At 45.0% G+C, this 22,545-nt stretch overlaps 1 protein-coding gene across 3 annotated transcripts; it reads right to left on the bottom strand.

Annotated features, from left to right (window-relative positions):
- Window positions 1–3,241: 3,241 nt before the first annotated feature.
- Window positions 3,242–22,545, bottom strand: crtac1b (cartilage acidic protein 1b). 3 transcript variants are annotated; one of them, XM_040178887.2, is made up of 15 exons: window positions 22,374–22,545; window positions 19,010–19,200; window positions 17,002–17,198; window positions 16,499–16,635; window positions 14,344–14,500; window positions 12,284–12,418; window positions 12,065–12,207; window positions 9,775–9,911; window positions 8,550–8,632; window positions 8,206–8,306; window positions 7,903–8,071; window positions 6,920–7,065; window positions 6,599–6,641; window positions 6,343–6,486; window positions 3,242–6,075 (listed from the first exon to the last, which is right to left on the bottom strand). In XM_040178887.2, exons 2-15 carry the CDS (start codon window positions 19,192–19,194, stop codon window positions 5,948–5,950), a joined length of 1,905 nt encoding a protein of 634 aa, XP_040034821.2. In that variant the 5' UTR covers window positions 19,195–19,200; window positions 22,374–22,545; the 3' UTR covers window positions 3,242–5,947. The 3 variants fall into 3 exon arrangements, with proteins under 3 accessions (XP_040034821.2, XP_040034822.1, XP_040034824.2); XM_040178888.2 differs by having other exon boundaries at window positions 3,242–5,812; window positions 22,374–22,542; XM_040178890.2 differs by lacking the exon at window positions 6,343–6,486 and having other exon boundaries at window positions 22,374–22,542.

Below are 22,545 nucleotides of genomic sequence, written 5' to 3'. Positions count from 1 at the left end.
GGGATTTATTGTGACTGCAGGCGGCTGCTGGTATCTAACAATGTTCAGCACATTGCACGTCTCCAGCCAATGCTCGCTCTCTCTCTCTCTCTCTCTCTGTGTCTCTCTCTCACTTCTCTGGAAGGAAGGAAATCCCACACAAAGTTATGTGACCTGAAGACGGGATCTCCTCGTGGTCGGGAGGTAAACTTCATTTTGAGGTATCTATCCATAGATTAAATTCATGAAAATCATTTTATTTTATTTATTTAATGAAATGCCATTTTTTTCTTTAAACACTTGACTTTGAACAAATAACATTACACCAGATGGATGACTAATACAAAATTGTACATTTGAATCAACCTGTATTCATCTTCACAATTATTTTTATGGCTCAGCATTAAAGCATCACATTAGTAATTAAATTAGCACATATTTGGACATTCATTAACCTGAGAGGTATATATTCTCAGAAAATGATTTTAAAAAGCGTGTTGTGCCCCACATACCTTCCTCTGCGCCGCCTCACAGTCGGTAAAACCTCCCTTTGTCTTCTGTTTGGTGCAGAGCAGTTAGTGAAGAGCAGTTATAGACTAGCGCGGTAAAAAATGAGATTCATCCCACCGATCAAAGCCATCAGATCACAGTTGTGCAAACTGCATGCGGTTTTCTGTCAGTTTGCTGCCCCTGATATTAACACCTTTTCACAGCACATCATCCATAAACTCAAAGCTCGAAGTCACAACAATTGCATCCATCTACTTTGGATCGTGTTATTATGCTCGGTCACATATCAGAAAATGTGTCAGTCTAGAGATAATATCATTATTCAAACAATAAAATGTCATCATTTCATTTAGCTAAAAAGCGGTGTACTGTGTTGTGGGACAGCGTCAGTCTTTCATGCGATTCTAAAGTTGGATTTTGGGGGTTTTGTCGAGTAATATTGCTGTTCAATATGAGTGATTGCAACCTGTTAACTTTATAGGGAGATAACATGTTAATGTCAGTGGCCAACAATTTATTAATTATAGTTCAACGAAACAAGTTAAACATTTTTTTGCAATGGCAACCTTCCTAGCTACACTTTGGACGTGTGTGTGTGTGTGTGTGTGTGTGTGTGTTGGGTAGATCCATCATAGCCCTCTCATAAGGCCAGAAATGAACGATAACATTCCAGCAGGTTTAGAGGCTCAGTGTTGACCAGGAGTGGAGAGACTTAACTGATATTTTCTCAGAGACAGCAGAGGAGTGAAGAAACATCTCAACACCTGTTCGAAAGGTCACTCCGGCGACAACGAGCTGCTCTCAGCACAGACGTCTGTTGTTATCACAAATCGGTTTTCCCCGACTTTCTACCGCAGGTTTTTGCGCCAAATGTTTTGAGTTTCCAAATTTTTTAATTCCTTGTTTTCTGGCTGCACAACACTTTTTCTGTCCGTTCTACTTCTTCCATACGTTTTCATTCCTTATTCTCTAAACATGGAATTGGACTGCTCCACCTCCTCCACCATATTCCTTTCAGTCTGAGCCACAGACGCCCAAGAAGGGAAATTGATTGAGTCAAATGTTTATTCCTGAAATGAAAGTTGAAGTATTTCTGGAACAGAGTCAGTGGCAAACATAGAGCAGTCATTGTAGTGAACTTTAAAAATTGTGTTATTGCATTTAATGCATTAAACGGGACGCTCGTCTGGAGGAGCCCTTGGTGTCAGAGAAAGGTCGGGCTTGTAGTGACGTAAGAGGAGGATGTTCATTCCTATATTCTGGAATCACAATCAAATACGCATTTAGTTCACTGCGCTCAACCAAAAACTAACACGACAAGAACTCAGTCACGTGGAGTGATTTGCTAACTCGTCTCATGAGGCATCAAAACTCTGACTGTGCTCACTCAGGCCCAACAAACATGTATCCACATCTGCCCAAATTCACAATGGTGCAGCAAACGGAAAGAATCATTCTGCTGCTCCCTTCCAAACAGTCGGCCTTTGCCAGAAACCCCACCCATGCATACACTTTTAAAAACACACATGTATTTCTGTTTAAAGAGAATATATACTATATATATATACTGTATATGTAGAGATGTGTTTAAATTCTGCAGTGAAATCTACTTAAAACAAAAAGGCAACACGTGGTGGAAACTCCACGATTTGTCTCTTTTTTTTCCGTATTGGATTTATTATGCTTTGCTGGTTTTGGAGACTCCTTTGAACCAATCTTTCCTCCTGCTTTACCGCTGCCCCCCCTGTTGGCTTTGACTCATCCTCTGCGTGACTGACAGCCCTTGTGTTTGCCACTTGACGTACCGGCGCAGAAATTCACCGCATCCAAACACAATGTGAAGCATCGTCCAGCGGTTCGCGTGGTTCCAGTTGAAACGTCACATGGGATCACCCTGTTAATGACAGAGGTCACCAAATGAACGGGGCTGTTAATCACTCCTGCTTCCCCATCCGGACGGACCCACGTGCCTGTGCAGAGTTGCATGTTCAGACAAGTGGATTGGACACGTTATTTATTTATTTTTTTAAAGATCCTCAATAATAACATTACAGCCACAGTTCAATGCTTGAATTAACAGTAATTACGTTCCACTAGAAACGACTTATCAGACAACTTACGTATTTCATGTTCAAGTGAAGTACCTACAGCTGTAATGTCATTTTTTTAGTTCCCGGGCACAATGAAATGAGTCAAATGAATTCCAATCAAAGGACTTGATATGTGCCTAAGCAATTATAGGAATGAATAATGACGCGTTAATTTGATCACAGGCTACGACAAACCCAATGCATCACCAGAATTAGTGCTGCTTTGGCCTGAAGACACAGGAGACATGAGTTTGCACGCGGCCCCACTCCGTTACCAAACGCCTGCTCGCTAGTTTGCATCAGGGACACGATCGTCCTCACAAAACTACAGATAAAGTAAACATACATACTCCTGGCTGCAGCTAAAGTATATATATTCACATTCATATTTTCTTCTTGTCTCCTCCTGCGCTTTCCCCCCTGGTAATTTCAACACCGTAAACACATACATTTGACATTTATATTTGATCTTTTTGTGTCATTTTGTGGAAAAGCTTTGCGGCGCATGAACATTGTGCAATTGCTACTTGTGGGACATTTTATGATTAGTGGTTTTAAGCTCGTCCGGAAAGAAAAGGCCTTTTGGGTTATTTTTTCCACATGGAGCACATGCTAACACACACCCACAGGTCCAAATCCCCCTGAAACCCACACATTGAGCATTGTGTTCCAGGTTTTATTTTTTACACAGCGATATCTCCCATTGCAATTACTTTTAGCAGAAAGAAACACATCTGGAGCCTCTGGGGCGCAAACAATGCCGTGAAAATAACCATGACGCGCGCGCACACACACACACACGCACACGCACACGCACGCACACACACACACACACACGCACACACACACACGCACGCACACACACACACGCAACATCCATCCTGCACATCATTGGACATCAATCAGGGACATTGTTAAGGGCACATTTCAGTTTAAGAACCACAGAGCGAAAGGCTTACCTGTCTGAATTCTACTCTGTAGTCGTAGCTTCTAATTAATATGTCGTATTTCTACCTTTTGTAGTCACGTACATCCGCGTGTAACCGCAGCGTTAAGCATGCCGTAAGTGGTTCAGCTAAATGATCCGTCCCAGTGAATATTGTGCTTCGTATTTTAAACAAACTCCGGTTTCGCTGCACACGGAAAAGCTTCACCTCTTGAGTTGTATAATGACCTGTGATTTCAGAGATCACATGTTTGAATGACAAGACAGTGAATACTGCAAACAGTATGTTTGGTTGCATTTGGCATATACATGAAGGTAAGAGTTCTCAACCATAACCGGCAATTTTGATCAAGTGGAATCCAACACGTAAGGGAAAAGATAAAGACTGGATTTACACAACCGTTTCTTTGACAACATGTGATTAAATTGTTGTTGGATTGAGGAAATTAAGCACGAGAATGTAAGCAATAGAATTGAAAACACAGATATATGCTTTTAAAGCGTGCAATTTTGATAAAGACTCGTGAATCTAACTGGTCATGCAAACTCAGACCTGACATACAATAAGTTCAAGTCGGACCCAAGCGTGTGTAAAAAGGAAATGTTCTGCTCCTTCGTTACTATAACATCTTCACGGTCACCTCAGGTCAACCGATTAACAAACATTTCCGCGCAAACATTCAAAAATGAGGCAAAAACTTGATCCTGGCGTCACTCTCTCCCCCCCACGGAGCGTTTGGCTTACACCGAGACCATGAACACATCTTCAGCGCGGATCCAACAGAGATCCGTGGTGAGTCATTTCAACACGTCCATCATTGTTTGTTTAGTAGTTTTTCATGCTCTGATGTCTCTTGGTTTTCATTAAAAACGTCTCGGAGAGAAATGAGTTCAGTCTCTAAATCTTGACTGAAATGTTTGATATTTACAGGTGGCATCTGTGGTTTGGGTCCAACTCATTAGCAGGCTTTTGGGGACTGATGTCAGTCTGGTGCTGTTTCCTAAATGGAATGTGTGAGGTTTTTGGCCAAATATTTCCAAAATACACAACACTTGCCTCAGCGAGTGAATAGGTAGGAATCCATAAATCATCACACACACACTCAGTGCTCGGCCAACACTCAATGAATCTATCCGTGGCTGCAGTGTAACTCTGGTAGGATGATTGTGTTGTGCAGGCTCTGCAGTGCAGAGAGGCTCCTCTAGTTATCAATAGTATTATACATTGTTATCTGATGTTCGCTTATAATTTACACGTTATAGGATAAGGCTGGTGATCTATTACCTTGAATAAACAGATCATCAAGTATTTACTCTGCAAAAAAAGCATTCAGTCCTCTGTGCGTCTGTTGTTGTTGTGACATCGTTAAAAACACAGGAGTGCATGTTCCTCTCATGATGTACATAGCGCCCCAAATCTGAAAGTGTTTCTCAATAAGTGCACAATTTACTCCCGTTGGAGTAACGTTTGCTAAAAACTTTTAAAGGTATCTACATTTTTTATATATTTATATGAAGGTGGTGAAAGTAACATAATATTAATTATCACCAGCCTCATCCTTACAAATTAATATTAGGTCGGAAAAATTTCCATTATTTATATTTAAATGATGAATTTGGGTGTAATATTCACAATAAATATTATAAACCAATTGTCAGGAATTTGTGGCAAATAATTAAAAAATTGCAGAGTAAATTATGTTTCAAGTGCACCTTTCGGCTCCCGTACTACACTTTAAATAAAATTGTACGTTCCTATTGTTGCACACACACGCACACACACACACACACACACACACACACACACACACACACACACACACACACACACACACACACACACACACGTTTATATTCTTCAGCGTGCTGCATTGACAAAGCGTTACCTACTATCAGAGACAGACGGTCCGGCATGTGCTCCTCTGCCCGACTGCCTCTTTGGGCGCAGCGCTCTGACGCCCACGCACAGGCCCGGGAGCGGGACGTGGTCAGGATTAGCATGGTGGCGTAGCGGGAAACAGTGTGAACGTGGTCTGTGGAGCCAGTAGCTCTGTCGGCTGCGCTGTATACGTGCGCTGTAGGGTTATACGCCACAGCTCCACTTGGTTGACTGTTCCCACTGAGAGAAGCGTCAGGTGATGACGTGAGGGCTCCGCGGGGGGTGTCGCACAGACAGTTCTGAACCCCGTGGCTTCCGGCGAGCATGCTCTTTGTGTGTTTCTTTATAGTCCACAGGGGGCCGGGACACATGGGGGTGACACGTGGCTGAGGTGGGCAAGGGGCAAAGCTGTAAATAACGGATGGAAAATCAATAGCAGAGATCCGCAAAGGAGAAGCAAACGGTTTGCGGTGAGTTTCTGTACATCCCCCCCCCCCATACGGCGGCGGAGGGAGAGTCAGGAAGTTGAGGACAGATTGAAGGCTACGGTCGTCCAGTCTGGAGATGGTTAGAGGTGATTAGCAGCACAGAGACGGGGAGTATCCAGAAAGAAAGGCCGGAACATTTGCGTTCACCAGAAGACCGCGTCCCCCCAAAGTAAGCCACCTGGGCTGCAGAGAGAGAGAGAGAAGCAAAGCGTAGGACAGGGAAAAGTGAGGCAACATGCGTATTCATGGCTGAATGAGAGCTCACCCACATGGGGGGAGGTAGTCATGCAAGACTGCAGGGGGGGGGAGCAGGGAGGGGGACACGGTCAGCAGGAATGCTAGCACCGCTAAGCCTTTACTGAAAGCCAGAGTAATTAAGGCAGCTTAAGGCATCTCATTCTCTGGAAGCGCTTGCTTTGTTCCCCTGATCGTTGCTGCGCCGGGACTCACCCACACAGGCTGACCCGTCGTCGTTGGGCTCGAAGCCCTGGTTGCATCTCCTCTTAGCGCGGCACTTGTAGCTGCCGTAGGTGTTGGTGCAGACGGGACGGTCGGAGGGGCACACAGTAGGGAACTGGGTACACTCATCTTTGTCTGAGGGAGAGGCAGGTGAGGGAGGGAGGGAGGGAGGGAGGGAAACACGCCTTTTTGTCTTAATGTAAAACAAGGACGCAAGCGCAGGGCGGGAAACGTCTTTGTGTCTCACCTGTGCAACGGCCATTCTCGTTCAGTGCGAAGCCGTGTCCACACTGTAAGACACACACAGTCTAGTTAGAGGAACGTCTTTGAGTTAAAAAAAACAACAACAACGTGATCATCTACACGGGGGGCAGATTACGGGCTGATGAATGGGTGCAGAGACATACCTAATACACTGATGCCGTTAGAGAGACGGGTTACTGCTGATCAACGCAAAGTTACTGTGAGGCATCACCTTAATCCCACACAGACGGAGAGGAGAGTACTCTTCCACCACGAGAACGTCCTCAACATGAAGATAATTAAGTCCCATGAATCACAGCCGTACCTCTATTTCCACCGTAGGAGTGACTTCCTCCTCGTCTCTTGGATAGTGGATCTCAAGCACCCTGTTGATGTCTGAAGGCTCCAGGGGCCTCGCGGCTGAACGGCCGTCGGGCCAGTACACCTCCACATTGGTGGCAACATCCTTACCTGCTCGGACGAACAGAACAGATGCAACCCACACACACATACACACACACACACACACACACACACACACACACACACACACACAGAGGAACGTTCACACGTCCTCTTTTCTCGAGGGCTCGTAAAGCTTCCTCTCTTTATCACACCGACGCAAACACAGGGAGAGAAGAAGTACCACTGTTCTCTCTCCATTAACCACTTTAATGAGGCACACAGACGGCCCCTCTCTGGAGGGCCCCTGCAGCCCTTAATTAAAGTGGCATTTCTAATTCTCTGCCAGACAGCGATCTACTCAGCAGGTGTTCTGTCTGAGAGCCAAAGCATATTTCACCTGCCGCCGCGTGACACGCTGTCACTTGGTGGTGAGGGTTGTGTTTACCGGGAGGGATGTTTGGTCTGTCCCGAACGCTGCGCGGTTTGGAGAGTGTGTGTGTGTGTGTGTGTGTGTGTGTGTGTGTGTGTGCGTCATGTGACAGGGATCTGGTTTCTCCCGGGACGGCTTCCAGCTGCAGCACCTGTCCGCCAACTCTCGTGTCCTCTGAGCTTCTCTTAAGTCTCCCAAAGGTGTCCAGCCAGGCTGGAGGTATTGAAACAATGCTTTCCACCGGGAGCTTTCATTTTCCTTCTCACCAATCGTCTCTATTAATTGTGTCCATTTCCCTTTTCGGGTTCATCCCGTAACAAAGCAAAGAGCATTGCAACAGTCCGTTGCGCAAAAGTGGCAAACTCAAATTCACTGATATTTTGGGGTTTTAGACAAAAACAAAACAATACTGGCAATCTAAAGATGACTGATCTACAGTTTCAGGACAGCTGTGTGTCTAATTGAACACTTACCGAGGCCAAAGTGTGCGACGGGCTCCATCTCACACAGGTACCCCGAGCCTCCGTCGATGATCCGCGTGTGGGGGCCGCTCTTTTTAGTGTACAGCACCACTTTAGCGCCTCTGGCGAAAGCGCCAAACTTGGTCCTGGGAATCACTCGCAGCCAGGCGTTCGTGGTGCCCTGAGACACGGACGGCACGAGGGAAATGGAGGAGTACGGTTGAGATGGTGATTAAGTCTCACACTGATTTTGAGGCTTTCAGTACGTCTCGCACACACACACACACACACACGCACACACACACACACACTCACCTGGTTGACTCTGTAGACCGAGAGCGGCTGTGCTGCACTTTCACCGTGAGAAATCAGCAGCTCCAGACGGCCATCGCCGTCAAAATCCGTGGCTACGGCTCCTGTAACGATGCAGCTAAACACTTCAGGAAACGGCCGACGTGATATTTTATGATCATCACGCCAGGGGAGCATAAAATGTGAACAGTCATAGAGCTAATTATGTGGAATAATGTGGGGGTTTTATTTTATTTCACGAAGGCTATGAGGATCCCCAGTGGCGCTCTGGTGCCATCTGATGGAGAGGTGCTGGATGAGCAGGTGTGAGGATGTTCTTGTGCTGAAGAGGCTTTTCTGCCGCTCACCGGTTCCTCGTCCTTCAGGCTCTGAGGCCTCGCCGACGTTCAGCTCTTCTATTTGGGGGTCTCCGTGCTCTCTCCTGCTCACCCTGTCAAATCAATGTCACAGAAAAGACTCAACAACAAGCAACACCACATTGTTCCTTGAATGTTTTTGCATCAGTGATAATACTCAATAAAGGTCATTTATGATGATCATGTTACAAATATGATATAAACTATAATATTTGCAGGTATGCTGACTTTGACAATGGTTGACAAATGATGAGCGGATGACAAGTGCTTTCATTCCACTTCCCATCACATTCATTTTGTGTGTTTATTAGAATGTGTTTATTAGTATGTGTTGATACAGACTTAATCAAATATCCTATCCTAAATAAATAACTTTATTTTAATTTATATATATATATTATTTTATTTTTTTACTAATTGTTTTTTCAATATTATTTTTGGGGATTTTATTGGATTTTCATGGTCAAAAGTTGATGTTTTACAATAATCACCTGATTTAAATGTATTCCTAAAGAAAATAATTAATGCCCATTGACTTTAGTTCCTTTACCTTCAGTGACAAAGCGTTTAAGTTTCTTCAAGTTATCATTTAACTTCACAGGCCACTACTGATGATCCCACCTGCTGAACCCCTTCAATACATCCACTTCGATGCCGAAGGGCAGATTTATAAAAGCCGATTCATCTTCCCGTTGTGGAGCCACAGGCTGCCGTGCAGTGACCCGTGTCGGACATCATCGTGTCCAGAAAGACAAATGAACCGGCATATTCATATCCAGCACTGATCATTTATACTCCGTATGAATTGACCCACCACCTCATGGTGATGACTTCTGCATCCTGTGTGCACATTCATATTCAGGTAGGATGGGTTTATTTACTAAGACTTAACACCGGGTATCTCATTCACTGTGTTGCATTTTGAAGGCTGAGTTCATTAATATTATCAAGAGAGGAAGACAAACTGTTGATCCAAAAGGAGACCTAAAGCTCTTAATGAGAGATTCATTCATGTGTGGAGGAGGAGGCAGGCCAGACTAGATAAGTATCCTTCGCTGGGAATTTATAATTCTCCAAGCTGTGTTTTAGAATATTAAATAAAGACACAGAAGTCCATTAAGCTCTCGATCAAAAAGCTGTTCAACCTCAGTACCATACTTTTTAACATGTGTATGTAAATATACGTGTGTGTCTTGTGTAATTTGCGTGTAGGGACCTGAAGAGCCTGTTGGCGGAGGGGCCCCTGTAGGCGATGTTGTTGAAGAAGACCTCCATCTCGTTGTCATTATCAAAGTCAGCGGCCATGACGGTGCGAACCGGTGACGGCATAGAAAACTTCTGGGACGCGATGTCCTGAGAAAGAAAGAAAACGCATATTACACCAGTGACGCGCGGACACGTTCTTTCATCATCATCATGTTTCTAAATCTGCTTTTGCCCCCTTTTGTTTTTGTTCCACTGTGTATCTTATTTATCTTTTTACCATGTAAAGTGTCTTTGAGTACCTAAAGCCCTCTAGAAAGAAAATGTATTATTAGCATTATCAGTTGACGCTTCACAGCATCAGCGGAGCGGCGAAGGTGATTTGAGACCAGCTCGACTTATTTTTTTAAGCGCATCAGTGACGTGTGGAGCGTCGGCCTGTTGATTCATGTCACCTTCATTGAAAATGACTTGTAGCCTGTTGATGCGTCGTTCAATCTTCTCAACGGGGCCATCAGTAATCAGGGTCCGGGCCTTGAGTTAGACGTTGATCTGTCATATGCTCGCTCACTCGCTGTAACTTACCCTCGCTGCTGAGCATCATCTAAAGCCTAAAGATGAGAACAAACTCCTTATTTTTTCCGTATCTATGGGAAAAAGAAAGGCTATTGTCCCCCAAAAGGTCTCCCCAGCAGAGGGGTTTCTGCACGAGAAAGTAACGGATATCGTTCTGCTTCGGTGACGCGGTGATAAGTCGGGGCAGAGTTATAGAGCAGCCCTTCACTCCCTCCAGTATTTACTCCCCGTTTTAATTATAAGGCTCATAAAGCCGGGGCCGGCTCACAGTGACCTTCTGCTTCTCAGGTGAAGGAGAGGGGACGGCCGACTGAGGGCCACGAGGGAGGGCCCGCTCTGCACTTACTATATTACATGGTGAATGAATAGATATTCCATGAGGGGAGAGAGAGGAGACCCTCAGCAATCAAACACGGGGCACAGAAACATAAAAGCCCAAATGGTTTGAGAATTTCGTTTTAATTCATATTAATACAATACATTGGAAATGTTTATTCCAAAGAATTCGAATATAATATACATTATTTTATTACGGTTTGATTATTTTGAATAATATCATTAATTAATTACCATTACTGTGGGTGTGATTTGCATGTGTTTGCAACTCACTGCGAGGAAAACCTCGGCAATAGATTTTAATTAAAGCTCAAACAGGCGTAATCTGCACTTTCTGCTGCACAGTCGAGCTGCTGTTTCAGCCCAATTTAATTAGCGGTTTACTGGAGTGATACAACAGCTTCATTATACACGCCAAAGGTCAACACAGTTGGCAGGAGTGTCAGCATGTGTGTGTGTGTGTGAGGGGGGGTTGGGGGGTGGGGGGAGGGGCTCTTTAATGTGTTGTGAATATGTTATTTAACAATCTTGGTTTATAAAAAAATAAATAAAAAAAACGGCGAGATAATTCAATTTTCCTTTTGTGCGTTTGTGTGTGTGCGTCGTCTTTGTTTGCGTGTCTGTGTGTGTCACGCTGATGGAATGGACTCTGGGCTAAGCACCACACATTAACCCATTATTTGACCCCTATAAAACAGGTCTTGTGTGACACTTATCTCTTTTGGGAAAAGATGCAGTCGCAGCTGCTAACAGATAAATCAGGAAACCGCCGTGGATTTACGCGCGGCGCTGCTCGCCTGTCTGTGTTTACCGCGGTTAAACGTACGACGCAAACACGTGCACACTGCCGGCTGTCTATGATCGAGTTGATCGGCGCAACGGATCTTCGTTCGTCTTTAAATTCCACTCAAACCGACCTGAGCTAATTCACCAGCCTTTCTTTGGCATTGAAAGCTCTGGTGATTGAGAGTTAAAAGGTTGAACGGTCTCTGGATCCACACACACCCGCATTTGGAAATTTGGGTAAACTGCTATTAAAGTCAAATAACGTGCTTGTCGGTCTGTCTGGTGGCATTTCCAAAGCACACAATCAGAAATTTATGCCGAATCTAAGCAGCTTCTGGTTGTGCGACGGCGTGGACGTTATTACAAACTTTTCTCCAAATCCCTTCTTGTTAGATCAACTCTTTCTGTCCACTTTTTAGATGAGCAATGGAAACTTCCTTTTGGAATCCCGGCCTTGTCGCCCCCTCGCCCGCCCTTTGCCCCCTTTTAACGTGGATGTTTGGGACGGAAATACTCAGCGGTGACAAATCAAGCAGACTGAGGAGTATTGGCGGGTTTTTTTAAACAGTAGGAGTTGTTAAATACCCAGCATGCACTGGGCCCACCTTAAACCTCTGTTTGCGGTTATTCAGCTGCATGTACAGGCGATGGGGTCCGTTCCAGTTCCCGTAGACGATGTCCGTCTTTCCGTCGCGGTTGAAGTCGGCCAGAGCGACTCCTCTGCCGTGCTGCATCGGGTCCTCGACGCCTGCAAGCGTTACGGCGCTCTGTGATCAACTCGTGCGACTCGCCGCGATTGGTCAAAGCGCTCACGGTCCTCTTACCAGCCAGCTGCGCCACGTCGGTGAAGGTTCCGTCCCCGTTGTTCTTGAACAGGAAGTTGGGGCCGTACTCGTTGACGCAGAACACGTCGGACAGGGTCTGGCTGACGACGGGCCCCACCACGACGCCTCGCCCTCCTTGCCAACGGGAGACAGAGGGACAGGGCGGAGACGGTGAGACTCAGAGAACAGAGTCAAGCGGAGGCGGGATCGGCACAATAAAAGTGAAACCGACGGAAAATCATTACTGTCTTTCCGGACCATTTCCCCCCCACGGCGCGGCACATCTCCGCTGATACACACACACACACACACACAACTAGCACAAACAAATCAAAATAACCAAAAGACGCATGCTAAGAATCTTTTGCGTTTACCAAAAACAACAGTCATGTTCTTATGAAAAGATCTGTGTGACTGTTCCACACACGGTTAATATCACCTGAGAATCATCCTGCAGAGGGAAGCGTCTCCTTAAAGTGTCTCATCTGAGACCTGCGGCCTAATTACGGAGTCGAAAGGGCTTCCGCCGCCCTTCCAGTACGCGCAGTCGGCACCGTGAGGCGGGACTCGCTGCCGACTTACCGGCCCGCTCCATCAGCCCAGACGAATATCACTCGTCCTCTATTGTCATAAAGCACTAATATCCCTCCCGAGATGTGTGACCATTAGATACGCGACTTGGCTGCCTGTCCCTCTGCTCGGATTAACGGCGGTTTGATGACAAAGTACATCATCCACAGCGATGCCGGGCCGGTTCACGCTGCCCCTCCGCAGGCTTGGACGACAGCGTGAATGTGAAGAAATCCACCGACGATGGAGATTTATTCTGTTATTTTCAAAAACAAAAAGGCGTTTCCCGTTTCCAAAATTTAATTGGATATCCGCGTCAAGGACTTTTCAATGGTTTCAATAAAGTATCGAAGAGGCAGCGCTATTATCAAAGAAACAAATCACAGGGAAATCATTCATCTTGGCATTTATTGTCGTCTCTTTGATACCAAAACAGGCATCCATCACATGGTTAAGGGACATGTTGATGCAAGTGGGCAGGGAGGCGGTGATGAATTGCAATGCTTCTAGTGATCTATTGCAAGGTCATCCATTCAGTTTCAAGAGTATTTAAGACAATAGTAGCTTGGTGATGAAATCCACACTCCAAAATTCAACAAATGATCAATGAGATAAATGAAAGTGCTCGGTTTTTGTCTGAGAGGCAGTTTACAGTGTGTGTGCAAATGACATAAACGATAACCGAGAGAATTAAATTAAACCTCTAAAACGCATTTGGCTTTTTGGGGGAAGTGTTAACTGGAAAAGCTTTGACAGGGAAGGATGTTTCACTCCACTGATTTCAATTCCCCTAATCACTAAGAGCGATCATTTGACCAATCCCTAAAAAAAAAACCATCGGCAACGTCCTGTCCCGATGACGGCATTTCACCTCTTCTCAAACACTTTAAAACTGACTGAGCTGATGAACGACAAGTAAAACCGTCCGCGCCGTGGTGACGTACGTAGTTGCATCCACACCTTCAGAGGTCTGAGGTGAGTGGCGCCGCCCGTGATGGATGCCATCTCTGCGCCGTGCAGCGGCTCTGATGTACGAGTGTGTCGCCCTTCGCCTCCGCTTCCCCTCGGCAGCAAACAGCTGACGGGGCCAAAAGATCCATTTAACAATTTTTCTCTCTTTCTCTTTCCTTTCTCACGGTTACACTCATCTAGTTCGCTTTTATATTAGTCCTTTTTTCCCCCACCTGGCACCTTCCCCCCACCTCTATGTACTGAATTCCTATATATCAGATTCCATGTGAGTACAGCCGCCACATGCTCATAGAATCCTCTACAGATGTCTGTGTGAATCAGACTGAAAGTCCAGTAGTGCTGGATGAAGATCTACGTCACACACACACACACACACACACACACACACACACACACACACACACACACACACACACACACACACACACACACACACACACACACACACACACACACACACACACACACACACACACACACACACACACACACACACAATTTCATTTCAGCATACCTACCAGTGAACTTGTTGACCCCGGCCTGCTCGGCCACGTTGGAGAGGACAATCACGCCCTGTGAGAGATTGCTGGCCGCCTCGTCCATTTCAATGAGAGCGTGAGGACCCACGCTGCCACTTGCATAGTTGGCGATGTAGATGGCGTACCGTCCCGTGCCCTGGAGGGAACAAAAAGGTTCACTTTTCGATTAAAGAAATCGAGGTTTTGAAGACACCCGCGACCTTTCTGTCCTTAGGTCCTCCTGTCAAACAGCGATATGCACACGCTTCATACAGAAACCCGGCTTTGTAAGAGTTTGTGTTACAAACTCTTGGTGTGAGCCCCCCCTCGCCTTCTTTTTCCCTCCCTCAATATGTAAATCTAGAAGATACTATTTCACTCAACAATATCTTCTACATTCTCAATAGTCGCTTTAAATAAGCCCAATGAAAACTTTTACGCAAATCTAAAACATATTCCAAGTGTTATTTCTTCATGTGCTATTTCTGCAAATATTATGCTGTTCACCTTTACCTAATCAACACTTTCCCTTTTATCTCCCTTCACCCAGTTTCATACCTTTCACACTCTCTCTCAGCCTCTCTCCCTACTCCTTCCTCTGCCTCCCTTTGGAGATTAATTTCACACTCCATTATCAGTCAGAGTCCCTGCAGACACAAACTCACAGACGGAACCACACTAATAGACTACACGCTGGATTCCAATGAGCTTTCCCACGAGGCCTAACGTATTTCAATCAATACAAACACATGCGCATATGCAAACACACGCACACATGCATACGCGTTTCACTGGTAACTTTGCTATATTTTTTTCAAGACAACAAAAGTAAATGAGTCTAGTTGATGTAAATGTCATGAGGCGTCACATTATGGCCATTATGGAGCACACGCGCACACTTGCAAACACACTCGCACAAGAAGGCCCACAAAGTCATGCGCTTGACGGAATTAGAATGAACTACGATGAAAGACCTGAAGGCCACTGGCAGTTACTTAACGAACTTAAAAGTCAACGATTTTTCAATAAATGTTCACCCGAGGTGAATTTCGCTCCCTGGAATTGGCATTTTGAATAGTGTGACATGCATGAATGTAAAGTGCATGCAGGTGCAGGGATACGATACTGTGTGTCTTTACAGCTATTACTGACAAGTCTGAATGAGCTCCCACCTCTCGTGTTGCATTTCAATTCTTTTGTTTTGAAAGGTGCTTCTTCTGGAGCTCATTTCAATTATTCTGGCATTTAGAATACACTTATTACCAGAATCCTGCTACTGCCAGCGCAAAAAAGTGAACTTATTCGTAATGATAACACACTATTCATGAGCAAGACCAATCTCATCGCCGATCACATGTTCAGGTTTCGGGAATGCAGATTTGGACCTCCGCCGTCGTTCCAAATCTCCGGTAATAAAACATGCCCAGCAATAGGAAAATGTATTCTCTGCCTCCGTCTGCATGGAAGAACACACATCAGGGGTTTGGCTTCGTCTAAAAGCATTATGCCATTAAAAGCAAATATCTTTCCAGTCTGGCAGCTGCACAACCTATTCGTGTTCAGTGAGATGGGACTGTGGTTAAAAAAAAAAAAAAAAATCTATTGTAATCCCTACTGTCCTCTTCCCACTATCGCTTTATTTATCCGTCCCCTGATTGCAAGTGAGAACTGTACGCGTGCGTGTGTGCGAGATAAGAGACAAAGACAGAGTGCGTCAGTCGGAGGGAGAAAAAGGGGGAAGTGAAGAAAAGGGGAAAAGAGGGAAGAAAACAATGGAAAAGAGACTGAGAGAAAACGCTACGGGCAGAAAGCAGTAGTGTGCAGTCATCACTCCTCCCCTCGTACGCTGTTCTATAAAACAAACGAGCCCTGGCTTCTGTAATTACACTGGTGCGATGGACAGAAGAGAGAAAATGGCTCACCATTCCCCCAAATGAACTGTCATAGAACATGCAGAGAAGGGCGGCGCAGGCCGGGCGTGAGTTATCACTGGTAAACAAACAGAAGCAACCATGCATGTACACAGAAGACAATCTGGGGAGTGTGTGTGTGTGTGTGTGCGTGTGTGTGGTGAATCTGCATACACGCCACTTTTCTTGTGTGTTTTTGTCCATGTATAAGTGTGTGTGTGTGTGTGTGCGCGTGCATGTGCTACCTTTCTGTCCACACAGGCCACTGAGCGCCCGGCCATTCGGTTGGCCACATCTCTGTGTTCGTTTACGTCGTCGTTCAGCAGATCTTCAAAGCGTCCATTGCGGAACTTAAACAGCTTGTCAGAGTAGGTCGCCCGACCTTGACGGGGGAGAGACGCAGAGTTTGAGGAGAGGCGAAGATTGTTGGGAGGGTAAAGAGGCGTTATTGCGCCCGCCGGGTGATTGGAAACGCGAGAGCTTGTTGGCGCCGGAAAGTGACCTCTATCATTTTTTTTTTTGGTGAGGTTTTGTAGTTTTGACAGTGTGCACTTTGTAGCTCTCCAACTGATTAATAGCAGCACAAAGCGTGTGTGTTATCTGATGAAGATAAGCTTAATATCTGCATAATGATTCTCCTCTTTTGTCTGCGTACAAGACAAGAGGCTCAACGATCGTGACCGTGTGTGTGTGTGTGTGTGTGTGTTTTGTGAACGTGCACCAGCGTGTGTGAAAGGCCGCACTGTACCAGAGAAGGCGTTATTGGTGTTCAGAACATAAATCTCCTCCCGACCGTCTCCGTCGATGTCGCACGCCGTCACTCCGATGGCGTTGCCTTGGCGGTCTCTCAGGGCGTAGAACGGGGAGCTACGGTTGTCAACAGCGATGTTGAGGAGCCTTTTCTGCTGCTTGTTGTATTTCAGCACCAGGTTCGGCCCGTTGTAGCTGTCGACAGGCAGCAACGGGACAGCGGTTACAGTCGCATTACTTTTTGAGGGATCGTGGAGACTAAATCATGCAGTGTGATTTCATTTGCAGGACAAGATGACCAGACTGGTCAGCGTGATGGTCCCTGCTGCTGCAGGCTACTTTAGCCACTGCTAACAACCTCCGACCAAGCGTCAGCCTGTAATGGAACTCAGGGAAGTTGCATTATGGGCTGTGTGTATTTTTGAATAGACAAATCCCTGCGATGAAAAAAAATGGGATATCTCTGTTTCTGTGCATCAATTTGAAAACAGGTTTTAAAATGAATGACGCCATAACAGCAATGTTAGCAACAGAGGTGAAATTATTAAAATTGTGATTTACAATTTGCAGGTTTAAGGTTTAAAAGTCCGACATGCATATTATTATAGTATATCAAATAGATAGAAAGACTGAAAACTAGTCCTCACACTACATTTTTGTGTCGCAAAAAACAAATTCCACTGTTCTAAAGTCACTGTACCATCGATATTCTAAATGTTATCCTTTTACTTTGTTACTTTCATTTATTGTGATTATTTTTATTATCCTAATCAAATAACTAACACATACATAATTTATTCTGATATTATGGCTTGAATTAAAAAAACATGCTTATTAATATGAATTAAACATATAAATGTTTTAGTTATATATTATCAACTACTTCTCGCTTGTGTTCTAAACAATTCTAAAATCAAACAGAACATAAGTGCCTCTGTATTATCTATTAAATCTTGAAAGGACAATTTGCGGTCTGAGCTGCTGTGTATAGACCTCAAAGCCGGTCAGTCAGTACATCTCTAGTTTGAAGAGTACAATGCGACTCGATGAAGTTCTTCTCTAGAACTAGAACTTAGTCTATTGTGAAAATGTAAAAGGTGCAGAATCTTTAAGGGCCCTGGGAAGCCTTTTGCGCATCGTCTCTCGATGCAGAAGATTCACGCATGGCCATAGGTTGTAACGTGTGGTAAAGGTTGTGAGATTTAGGCCACATATCCTCTAAAAATCTAAAAAGATCAAGATTTGGGTTAAAATAAGTATATCCGTCAGCAATTAAATGTGACTCACTGATCTTTCAAGACATTAAACACCTTTATCTCTGTTTGTGGTTTTAAGAGAATTGTCAAACAAAAGTGGGACCACAGTGACTTTGCGCGACTTTGCGCGACTTTGCGCGACTTTGCGTGACTTTGCGTGACTTTGCGTGACTTTGCGTGACTTTGCGTGACTTTGCGTGACTTTGCGTGACTTTGCGTGACTTTGCGTGACTTTGCGTGACTTTGCGTGACTCCTCCTCTGTCTGTGTGGTAAAAAGTGAAAGGGCAACATCAAGTGAAACACTTTGATTCAGCTAATCCCAATGAAATTGCATCCATTCCGAGGTTTATCCTGTCCGGGGTACCGGCTGAATGGAGTATCTGGGCTAAATTACATTTACTAAGCAGGCTCGTTTTGGTCCATCTATATTCTGTTAAGCATTGGGAAATTCATTGCCGCTTCACTGGATGAGGCTGACTTGCCAAACTGTTCCCATCAATGACGCTCCATCCAATCACATCAATTTTCATCAGCCGAGTGAGCCGCAGGGCACACTAGCATCTCTTTTGCCTTTGTCTTCAACCTTTAGCTGTGAAAACGACAATGCACTTTTATTTCAGTCTCTGATTTAGAGTCAGATATGACTCATCTCTTAATTCTTTGTCTCTTATTAAAGGATTTCGGTTTCACTAAGCCTGAATAAAAGAAAAAGGCTGTTGCGTACAACCTGCCTCCCCCCCTTTTCTCACCCGGCTACAAACATCTCCAGGTCTCCGTCCCCGTCCACGTCAGTGACGGCCACGCCGTAGTTGAGCTGGGTGGGGTTGTTGTCGTAGTCGGGGGGAAGGACAGTCTTGGTTATCGCTGAGAACATGGGCTCTGACCGCTGGGCCGAGGAGATGACAGGCAGGAACATGAGCAGCCGCAGCAACATCCTCACCTTGGGGGAGAACACAGCAGAGACATGATGAACACTAGGATGGCTACTGTCGTGCCCTTATTGCTTCGGCAATATTGCTGCACTTAAGGCTGGACAAGCTGGACAAGCCTTAAGTGCAGCAATAATGCTGAACATCACAGCTCACTTCCAACAAATTCACAGTATCACTCCTCGACCGAAATACGGCGCACTGTTTTCCGGGCCGTTGAGGCAAAATGAGAATCAAATAAAAACTAAGTTGCACTCTTGCAAACTGCAGCAGATGCTTTGGTCGCCAATTCTCCACATTCATTGTCAGGCAAACACCGGCTCCCTCCTACACTCAGACATGAGGATGGAGATATACCAGCACAATGAGCAGCGCTCTGCAGGGTTAGATCTGAACAACCCGTCACAGGCAGACAGGCTGAGGAATTACTGGACGGAAAATCCATACATGAAGCCAGAGGCCAAAGTGATCACAGGGGAAACCAATGATGTGATAGAACAGCACCAAGGTGCCACTTCCTTTACAGACAGCGACCGAGTCTAAACTGGGGAGGCTTTTTTTTGGGATGAAAGGGCCGTGTGATGTGTAAGTGTCCTTTTAGCGGTCAGCAGATGAAAGGCGAACACGGAGGGAATCGATCCGATCGACTTGTGAAGTGCAGGCAGGTAGAGGGGAGCTTTCTGATGCTGGGACTGAAAGGAGAGAGCAGAAACTTGACTGTGAGGGAGAAAGGTCACCTCATTAAGACTAAAATAAAACGCTCATCGCCAACTGCGCTGCAAACACACACTTAATGGCATTTACGAGCTGACGGCTTGATTTGCTCTGCCGATGGATTTACGTGCGCAGCCCTCGTCACAGTGCTCATTGTGTGCCATTGAGCCGTTCCCATCTCTGCTCCAATACTGCTGCAGATTTCCCCCCTTTTTCTTCTCTATGTGTCCGGGTGATGTATGGCTCTTTAACATCTCCCTCCACAATTCAATTTAAGATAAAACCGCATTGCCGTTTGAGTAATACTCTCAAAAGCACGTCTGCAAGGGAGAGGAAGCACCTCCGCTGACACCTGCAGAAATATGGCCAGTGCGAATGGCGGTTCTGCTGGCGCGCCGCGCCGCGATAACGCCGGCCGGGGAGCTGGTAGCGATGTGTGTAGACTGTGGCGGTTAGCAACAAGGGTTAATTAACAACACTGGGAGCTCAAGATGAGGCGATTTCCCGCTATTAGGGCAGGATGTAATGACAAATGGGCCGAGAAGTCCCAGACTAAAGAGGGCAGCTTTACAGACTGTCTCCTATACCACATGTCAGAATGGGGCCGATAGCCATTAATTAAAAGAGAAGGAAAAGGAAAGTTTGAAAAGCAACAAGAAAAGTGTGGTGCAAAAGGCTTCACTCTTTAAGTATTTTTTGGATGTGAGGCTGCGTTTGGACAAAGCTTTTAAGATTAACATAGACGGACAAACAACTAAATAATAGTTACCTGTGGGTAGCTGAATTATAATCTCAATAGAAAATAATGATATAATTAATGACTGGGCTGTTTTGCTGTGGTGGATAGATAGATAGATGATGGATAGATAGATAGATAAATGATGGATGTGTCACCACCACTTAATGTGGCTCAGCTCCTCACACTAAGAGATTACGATATTTTTTACCGATGATTTTCATTGCAGTCTGAAGCAAATGTGATACTTCATATTTAATATTTCAACAATTCATGAAGGATCCCAAACATTGCAGTTGTTCCAATTCTAAATACATTCTGCAGAAAACCTTGATGAAACAGAAATAATCCGTATGGACAAATGCCTTCTCCGGAGCAACAAAATACTTATATCGGAAGGAACTTGTGTAATATATAACCACCGACTTCAACTGGAGCATATTTCAGTTTGACACCTATTGAGCCATACAAAGTAGTAAATAAAGAGAGGACGATATGGAAAAAGGGCACATGGGAACCATTGGGTAACGGCCGGACAAAATGCTGGGCTACTATATCATCCATTCAAGGACATACATTCGCCTTTTCCCACTTGCACTGCGGTAACGGAAGGACAACCCACTTGAATCACCAAGTTGTAATGTGACTTTCCAACAATTGATGCATTTGTAGGATGTTTTCTCTGCGGGATCCACAACAGTCACACTATGAGAACAGGAAGCCTCAAATAAAGTAATTTGAAGTAAAAGAGCCATGAAATAGACTTGAGAAAAAAGATTTCTGTTTGAGGCAGAGAAATGTTTGCGATTTGATCATTTATGTTGGCATTGAGAGGCCATTACCAAAGCGCGCAACATCAGCATGTGCTTCCTGGAGCGTTCAAGCCCAGCGCCGATCCTGATAACACTGCGACAAAGAGGCGCCAACATCTTCCACCTCAAACACGCGCTTCTCAGGGAAGGACCCCATCACTGCAGGACACACACACACACACACACACACACAAAGTGCTGCACCAGTCCCAGTGAATTACACTTAGCCGTCAACAATTGCCATTACTGTTAAGCTCCAATTCATCCATCCTTTAACGCAGCGGATAAGAGACAATAAAACACCTCATTCCAGGGAAGACAGTGCAGCAACTCACAAAGAGTCTAAACTGCTTCACGACCAAACACAGGTAACATCCTTTAAAACACTTTATATGCAATGGAAAAACTGATTATTCAGTTTTCAGAATTTCTATTAAAAAGTTGAACTTTTCTCAATCCCAATGTGATACATTTTCAATATAAAGATGAATTATTAGTAATAAACAATAAACATAAACAATATATTTCAATATATTATATATTTTTTAAATATAAAATATTTAAATGTATCTATTAAATAGATTCACAAATTCACAATTTGAAATAAATAAAAGTAAGAGAGCATAAAGCAACCAAATGAAAAGGGAACCTTTTAGAGGAAAAATCCCCGCTGGTTGAAGCAGCAATAGATGATAATAAAATACACCCAGCTATTTGAATTAAAACGGACACTCTCTCAATCTGCTGAATTACTATCGGCTCCGCGCAGGAAGTTGAAGTGGATTCCAGACGGTGATGAACTTTCTATCGGCTCCTCTGCAGCAGATCCCTGCGGAGCCTCTTACACACCTCCTGGAACCAGAGGAACCAGAGAAACCAGAGAAACCAGGAGCTTCAGCAGCGCGCAAACTCAGCTACTCACAGATGCAGAGACGCTCGGAAACTCCCGACAAATCCTCCGGCGACTGACAGCGGCCGGCACACGGTGTCGTATTCGGTTAATTCTGCGGTGGGTGCCGCGGTTATCTCGAGGGTTTTCCCCACTTATTCCCCTTCACACAACTTCCAAAAGATTTGCTTTATGAAATGACTTG

This window comes from Gasterosteus aculeatus, chromosome 6, assembly GCF_964276395.1.
Source record: "Gasterosteus aculeatus chromosome 6, fGasAcu3.hap1.1, whole genome shotgun sequence".
NCBI classification, from domain to species: domain Eukaryota; kingdom Metazoa; phylum Chordata; class Actinopteri; order Perciformes; family Gasterosteidae; genus Gasterosteus; species Gasterosteus aculeatus.
The sequence above is the reverse complement of the archived record's forward strand: the minus strand, read 5'-3'. Positions and strand labels throughout refer to the sequence as shown.